Here is an 8,767-nt window from a genome sequence, read left to right as displayed (position 1 = left end):
ATGATGGCTGTGTTTGGTGTTTACAGGTAGTATAAAAATTAACTTTCAGTTAAAAACTGATACTGATGGGCACAGTTTCAATTATTTTCATTATTTCCTTTTTGCACAATAAAATTACTCTTTTTAGAAATCTAATGAGACTAAAAGTACCACAGTACTTTTTATAGATTAATTACTTTGGCATAAACACTTGACCAACACATGAATTAAAGACCACCAGTGATGAGAAAGTTGAGAGCTTTTAGTGTATACTTTTTATTTATGTGTGTTTTTATAGAAGCACAGTGTGTACATTATAAATTGAGCAAAATCAAATCTTAAAGAAAAACTAAAGATTTCCAGTAATAATAGAACCCTATAAAAACTACCATTAGTTACTAAAATTAAAATATGGTAAAAGCTTTTTATTTATAAACACCCATGTATTCTTCCACCTGCTAGTATTTCAAACATAAGGGAAGAGCCACAGCATATATTCAATGAAATGGGTAATGAATAATGCTGTTTAGTTAAGAATGTAAAAGGTCTTAGTTACATTAGCACATAATCAACAATACATTACATATAACTAATGATTTAAAGGACACTCTCTAACAATATAATATGACAGAGGTTTCAATGTTCAAATTATATAAATGCAATCTTATTTTGAGTTTGAGTCCTCATACAACTAACAAATTCAACAGATGGTTCCCATCATATTGAAGAAAAAGTAGAATTTATGTAAATTTTAAAAATACAATAATTAAGACTAAATATTTGTTAAAGAGTTTAATCAATAGGTTAATCACAGCTGTAAAGAGGGTGAATTGTAAGATAGGTGTGGGGAAATGACACAGGGCTTCACAGCTATATTAATAGAGGGAAAGCCAGGGACTGATATTGAGATATGAAGATAATGATATAGCATTATGTACTTAACATATAGACAGTGTAATGTATGAATAAATGTAGCTCTAGACAGAGATATGAAGGAAGATGAGGAGAGTACTGCTCTGATCATCCTGTGAATTTCTGTCTAGTAGAGAATACGAATAACATTGAAGTATATATCACTGTGGACTGGAGTCCGTGTTGATGAAAACACCTTGATGGCTGCGGTGGCTGGCAGTGGCAGCAGCAGCGGGGTGATGGGGCTGGTGCCTTCCCCTGATCAGCCTGGGCACCTACATCAGTAGGACATCCCCTGAGGGCTCCCAGTCTGTGAGAGGGGGCAGGATGGGCTGAGGAACAAACCCCCCCCCCCCCAGTGCACAAATTTCATGCACTGGGCCTTAATTATTTATTATATATATGTGAGAAAACTGAAAAGATAGTTTATAAGCAAATTTAAACATTTAATGTGGTGATGCCATTTTATAAACATACAATAATTGCATTCCCTTAAATTGCAATGTGCTAGGTATCGCCCTGGTGCTTCACAGGATATTTCATAAAAATAGTTTCCAGAGACATGGAAATTCATCAAAAAAATGGCCAAGTCTTAACTTTTCTCTTATTTTTAAATCTAATTCACTTTTTTTAAAATAGATTTTTTTTGATTTCAGAGAGGAAGGGAGAGGGAAAGATAGAAACATCAATGATGAGAGAGAATCATTAATTGGCTGCCTCCTTCACACCCCCTACTGGGGAGTGAGCCTGCAACCCAGGCATGTGCCCTTGACTGGAATTGAACCTGGAACCCTTTAGTCCACAGGTCAATGCTCTATCCATTGAGCCAAACCAGCTAGGGCAAGACTTAACTTCTCATGAAATATTAACGCAACGGAAAGGCTTCAGAGGGAAAGAGAAGGAGGAAGAAGCCAAACTGCATAAGAGGGAACCATCGGCAGCATCATGGAAGCTCACAGTACCTTTGTCATAATCCAGAAACACTCCAATCTTACCCACAGGCATTTTCACATGATGAACTAAGAGTGGGCGGTTAGTGGAGAGATAATAATGATCATTAAGCTTCAAGGCAAATAGAAGAGATGCTTCTTCAAAATCAATAATGAAATCATTCTCTCTTATGAGGATATCTTTACACACTCCCAGAATCCAACCCGAGGAGCGTGGCACATCTACCTCCCAGTAATGTCTACCCGAGATGAAGGTATGATTTCCCCATGCAGCAAGACTCCGCACTCTCTGAGGCTCCCTGGACATGCTGTGATTGTTATTTCCAAACAGCACACCCTTCACGTCCTCAGAAAGGCTCATGAGGTGACCGATGGTTCCAGGATGCAGGACATTATCCACTGCAAAAAGAGGCAAAATCAGGTCAATAAATGGAATTTCCATGGCCTGAGGAGCAGAGCCTCTTCATTTGTCCCTCCTCCAAGGAAGTACAAAATAAAGAAAGCAAAGACAGTGCAGACTGGCTCATCTACAAAGAGCAAGTGTTATCACTACCTCTACAGCACATGGAAGTCCTTCACAGTACACAGAAGAAGAAAACAGAACCTCTGCACATATCACCAAGGGTGTGACTGTGTGAAGCAGAGATTTAGTGTCAACCTCTGGGTTGTTTCAAGTCACACATAAAACCTTTTCTTTCCTTTAGAAAACTCTTCTTGTGTTAATTGTCCTTGACACTATTTAAGAAATAGACAGCACTTTGCTATTATGTGAGTTGTTATCTATAATAATAAAAGAGTAAGATGCTAATTAGACCAGATGTCCTTTTGATGTCCTTCTGGACAACCTTTCAGACAAAGCCAGGGCTGCAAGGGAAACTCAGGTCCCAGGTGCCAGAGGGAAAAGCAGCCAGAGGAAGGAAGGCCTACTCTTGCACTAATTTCTCGCATCTGGTTACTAGTCCTATATAATAGAGTTAATATGCTAATTAGACCGAACAGCAGAACAACTGTCCAGATGACCTTCTATCTAGACCAAGCTGGGGCTGGGAAGGCTGAGCCCCTTGCAGGAATTTCATGCATCGGGCCTCTAGTTGGAATATAAGTGTCATCAGCTACATATTCAAGAATCTAAATATTTGATGGAAATACATATTATGCATAAATTAGTAATTGTTGAAGATAATGCTTGGGATTTTCATTATCTGTGCAGACCCTGCATTCAGTCTAATCTCAATTTCATCTCTGTGTGTTTAGACCTGCTCTCTACTATGAGCCTAATATGATTGGACCCCAGTCACAGATCCTTCTCTGTCAGTGGTTTTGACATTGATCTAACAGCTCTAAAATTATTCTGCTTATAACATTTTCAGTCCCTTTTTGGACTTTCTGATTTCATAAATAATAAATATTCTCAGTGAAATGCATGATATATGCACTTACAATATACAACAGATTTAAATTCATCAGTGTCATATGTAAACATTTAATAGCGGGGTAACTGAGTAAACATACAATATTGATGGCTAATCTGAGAACTAAATATTCTATCACCTCGAGACCACATGGTCAACCTCATTGCTCTTCTCTTACTCTATGTATTCCAAACATCAATAAATATAGGTATCTTGCTTTGTATTTTCAATAAGTTGCAAAGTTCATTGTGATATGACTATATATTGGAAGAAGATACTAATTTTGGAAAGTGATGGACTGCCTTTATGACAGAAAAGATAAAGTTAAAATAGAAAATGAACCTGTAAGCCTAAGAACCACAAATAAATTGAGGCCTGATGCCATAGGGCTTGCGCTTACCTTTGAACCTGCTCAGCATGTCCAGGAGTCCAGTGCTGCACCAGGAAGTGAGGTCGGGATTCACTAGTTGAGTTGTTTGATTCTGCACCAATTCAGTCCTATAAACAATGACATCAGTGGCATTTGGAGGCAAAAGTTAGTCATACAACCACTCTAAATGTCATAGCTTTTCATCCAGGATATTTCATCAGGATCCTCCCACTCTGAGCTAATGGGGTATACATTATAGTCTACCCTCTTAGGGATATAAGAAATGTTACCTAATTTTTTTCTAAATTTATCAATTATATCACATGTCAACTTCCCAATTCTCCTCAGATATTATTGCATTTCTAAAATGATTGACAATCATTTTCTCCATCTACTCCACCCCAGAGAATGCAAACCCCTGGGTATCTGACAGGGAGCAGAACATCCAGACAGAGCCTTTGGGACTTGAGTCTCAGAGTTGTCACCAATGAGATATTCAGTGTCTGAAAGGGGAGAGTCCATAGAGCCATACAGCTCTGCTCTTTTATTTTTTTCCCTCAAGTAAGAAAACCTAACTTCCACTTGGCAGCTCTGCTCTTAAAGATCTTACTTCTTAGGGGGCACCAGGACGTCCATTCCCCTGAGCTCTGACCTGCAGTGATGGAACAGGCTGAGTCATTGCTAGTCCTGGGAAGAAAATCAACCACCATACATTCATAGCAAAGCTCCTGTTCCTGCTCTTTGCACCTTCCACCTGTGCTGTGTAGGTACCTTTTCTGTGATACCTTAAAAAAATCACTCCTGTAACGTTTATTGTACTAAATAGGAAGAGGATGGGGAGAGGAGCTGGAAGAAAACTCAGAAGCTCAGATGTTTTAGGTACATATGAAATAAACCACATGGAAAGGAAACTTCTGAGACCAGAAGACCTCAGGGCCATTTTTGAAAGAAAACAGGAAATACCTACAGAGCATAGTCAAAACATGTACAGCTCCCTCACCCAGAAGAGAATGACTTTCTCAGAAAGAATTAGTGTAAGCTCACCTTTCCATCACAGTTCCCAAATCCTGCAAAACAAATAGAAAAAGAAGGTAAACATACAAATTATGTCCTTTTACATATTTTCTCAAGTTTGTTTTAATAATGTACTTTTTCCTATTCCCCTTTAAGGAAAAACCAGAGGCCATCTTAATAACAGCACTTCAACTAAAACACCCAGAGCTTCCTCAAGGTGTTCTGAGGATGTCAGGAAGCCAGGCAGAGAAGTGAAGTGATGCAACCAGATCTAGGTTTCCAATATCACTCATTGCCCCCTGTTATTCCCAAGGAGAGATCTGACCATTTGTAACAATAAAATCAAAACAGGGCATCCAATGAAAAACAGAGAGAGCTTTAAAATTGATTGTCAAATTCTAGAACTCATGCCTAGGCAAAGGTCAAAACCTCAATGTCTTTAGCAAGTTGCTTTTATGGCAGTAACAGAGAGAGACAGTAGATTAGGTGAATGCAAATAGAAAATTATCACAGCAAAGGTAATGTTGCCATGCTGAGAGATTGACTGCATTTGGACAATCTGTCTGTGAAGGTGGTGCTTCAGATTACACTGAAATCACATTATCATATGTCAGCTATTTAGGCAAAGAGCTCCCAAAGATTACCAGGATACAAGAAAATAAGTGACTGACTGGATGGACACCATGATGGGCGTCCAGGAGCAGAATCACTTAGCTGAGGCTAATGGTGCATGCAGGCATCATAGCCACATTGTCCAGAAAAGGATTCCAGTCTCAACTGATGGACCTTCCCCTCTCACCTGGAGCAGCTCCACATCTGACTTCTGGCAGATGTCCTTCAGCTCTGTGAACATTTCTCTCTGGCTTTCTAACTGTTGGGTCATTCTGACTCTGCTTTCCTCCAGTTTATCGTAGATCTCCTTTGCTTCTTTCTCCATAACATGCAGATGGAGGTGCTCCTCCTCATAGAGAAATTGATGAATCTTCTGATATTCAGCTTTGATCATCGCCTTCCTAAGGGCCACATACTCCTGCACAGATAGAGGATCCAAAGGATTACACATTCTCACTCTATAAAGATTGTCAAACTTCCATTTTTCCCTTAGTCTCATCAAGAAACTTTTTGCCTCATACCTCAAAGTGTCTTGAGTATTTGCAAGCCCTTCTGTTCACCCTGATCCTATGTTCCTAGTCTCTTTTCTTATTAAATCAAGCCCTCTTAAGGCTCCAATTCTAGCCAAGCCTGTGTGGCTCAGTGGTTGAGTTTCCACTATGAACCAGGAGGCCACGGTTCAATTCCAGATCAGGGCACATGCCAGGGTTTAAGGCTCGATCTGCAGTAGAGGTGGTTAGGGAGGCAGCCCAACAATGATTCTCTCTCATCATTGATGTTCCTGTGTCTCTCACCCTTTCTCTCAAACCAATAAAAATTTTAAAATCCTATATAACAAAAACCTAATATGCTAAGTGTTTGGTCGACTGGTTGGCTGTTTAACCAATCAAAGCGTAATATGCTAATGATATGATAAGGCCGCTCAACCACTTGCTATGACATGCACTGACCACCAGAGGGCAGACACTCCAACCCATAGATTAGCTTGCTGCTGGGGTCTGGCTGATCAGGACTGAGAGAGACAGGCCGGACATGCCCAGGAGCCCTCCCACAGTCCCTCCCTGGCTGGCCAACCTCCTGCATCTCTCTCCGGCCCCAGTCGTGCACTGGTGGGGTCCCTGAGCCTGGCCTGAGCCCTCTCAAAATCTGGGACCCCTCGGGGGATATCTAAGACCCAATTTTGGCCTGATCCCGCAGACCAGGCCGAGGGACCCTACTGGTGCACAAATTCATGCATTGGGCCTCTAGTAAATAAATAAATAAAGGGTCCCTGGAATGCTTCTTCACAGTTCTTACTCCATCTATTATTTCTTCTCCTTTACCTTCTTTTTCTATTGCTCCTTTGCTTGATTTTTTTTATTAAGTATTTAAAAATATTTAAGTATACACCATAATATACAGAATTTTTTAAATTCTCTATTTTTTTTCTCTTGATCCTACTTTATTTTTCTCCTCTCCTTCACAGTCAAACTTAGTGTGGTTTTGACGTATACTCTGTTTCTGAAAAGATTTATCAAACCTTCAAAGTTATACTGGGAATACCTCTCAAGCCTTGCATACACACAGCTGATTGACCCTTGAACAACATCTATGTGTGCAGGTTTCCTTGAAGATTCTTGCCGGGGCAGACCAAAGATGATATATTTTACCTGATGTTGCAAATCCATTAATGCAGAAGGTCAACTGTATGCATTGTTTTACACAATTTTATATAAAGAACTTGAATATCCCTGGAATTTGGTATCCCTTGGGTCCTGCAAACAATGCCTCATAGATAAGAAGAAATAAGGAAATTGTGGGAAAGTCAAAAGTTTTATGTGGATATTTGGCTGCAAGCAGTTGGGACCCTAGCCTCCCGCCCTGTTCCACAGTCCCCTGTATTAGCATTCTTTCCTCTAGCTTCCATGAGTGCAGAGGGTGAACTGCATGCATTGTTTTACCATATATATATATATATATATATATATATATATATATATATATATTAAAATGACTGCTTTTTCCTGGGCAGAAACTATTATCATTTAAGCATTATTCATTAACTTCAATTTACCTAAAACTATAACCCAGAATTTCTCAATCTGCATAAATATATCAAAGTAAAAAATAAACAGAACATATTCATTCTTACCTCCAGTGACTCGGCTTTGCTAGTTTCTAGCTTCACATTGCTTTGCAGTTGTTTAGTCATATTCCATAAGGAGCCCATCCTCTTGAGAAGTTTCTCCTGCAAAATAACGATGAAGTTTAGTGACACCTAAGATGGTTACTGGAAATTATATCCTCTTTTTTATGGTTACTAGTAAAGGCAGACATTGAAAACACTGTCACTCTGAGTTAAAATGGAGAGGTCTGATCTTTTCATATTAATCTCATTTTATTCTTATATTTTGAATATCAGCGGTGACAGAAACATAACAATGAGTTTGGAGAGATCCTACCGAAAATAACCATTTCTTGAGAAATTGGCACCCAGATTTTCATCGATCCTGACTATGAAGAAAACAAACTTGCATCAGAAGCCAATGTTCCTGGTGCTAGCCACCTGCCCCACAATAGCACCAATCCTACATATTTAGACAATATATTCAAGGAAATCTCCCTTAGTACAGGCTTAGCACAGCTCTGGTTGTAGTGTCCATGTTGGCCAACAGCTCTGCCCGGATACATTTATATTTTGGAATTTACATTGAAACATCAACAGTTCCACCAGATCTATTCTCATCAATACATTTTTTAATCATCATCCTCATCTTTCTCTCTCACTTAGAAGCCGACATCTACCAAATTGCACGAGAGGCACCACTTACCCTAAATTCCTCAGCAGCCCGTTGGGTTGAGCGGTGGCTGTGAAGCATGTGCTCCAGGGAATCAGAGCAGAGCCCACAGAGCAGGTTCTTGTCAGTGTCACAGAAGACCCACTTTGCAGCATCATGTGCCTCACAGATCTGCTCCGGAGAGCTGTTGACAGGTTCAATTCTGGCCTGTCTGGCCAGGGAAGCCATGTTCCTGAGTTGGGTGTTGGTTTTCAAATCTGACTTCTTCGACACTTGTCTGCAATGAGGGCAGCACATGGGAGTCTGGGATGCATCCCAGCTGAGGAACAGGCAGGGACGGCAAAAGCTGTGCCCACAATCTAAGGTGACCGGGTCTAGGAAGTAGTTCATGCAGATGGAGCAGGTGAGTTCCTTCTGCAAGACTTCAAAGGTGGCGGAATCCATGTTTCTAAAATTAAAATAAAAGGAAGACAAAAGGAGAGAGGGAGATACAGAAAGTCATTCTTCTTCACAGATGAGGAAAGAAAGATCGTTTCTCTCTCTCTCTCCTTAAATCTCTCTGGAATCAATTTTTTTTTTTTTTTTTCCAAAATGAAAACAAAAACACTGGGATGTTGTCGCTACACTAGAATATCCAGAGATGCAGTTAATGGAAGCGTGACTGGTTCATCTTTATTTCTGATATTCTTCCATGTGTCCATTTCCACTTCCTGGAAAGCCTTACAATTGTTCAGATATATT

General features: G+C 39.9%; 1 protein-coding gene across 1 annotated transcript; it reads right to left on the bottom strand.

Moving 5' to 3' along the window:
* Window positions 1-1,746: 1,746 nt before the first annotated feature.
* Window positions 1,747-8,470, bottom strand: LOC308525516 (tripartite motif-containing protein 64-like; the record flags this gene model as incomplete). The annotated part of the gene is made up of 6 exons (XM_081100317.1): window positions 1,747-2,240; window positions 3,654-3,751; window positions 4,668-4,690; window positions 5,437-5,667; window positions 7,381-7,476; window positions 8,060-8,470. 6 exons carry the CDS (start codon window positions 8,468-8,470, stop codon window positions 1,747-1,749), a joined length of 1,353 nt encoding a protein of 450 aa, XP_080956443.1.
* Window positions 8,471-8,767: the final 297 nt, after the last annotated feature.

This window comes from Myotis nattereri (genome assembly GCF_964212035.1).
Source record: "Myotis nattereri genome assembly, chromosome: 9".
Classification (NCBI taxonomy): Eukaryota; Metazoa; Chordata; class Mammalia; order Chiroptera; family Vespertilionidae; genus Myotis; species Myotis nattereri.
The sequence above is the reverse complement of the archived record's forward strand: the minus strand, read 5'-3'. Positions and strand labels throughout refer to the sequence as shown.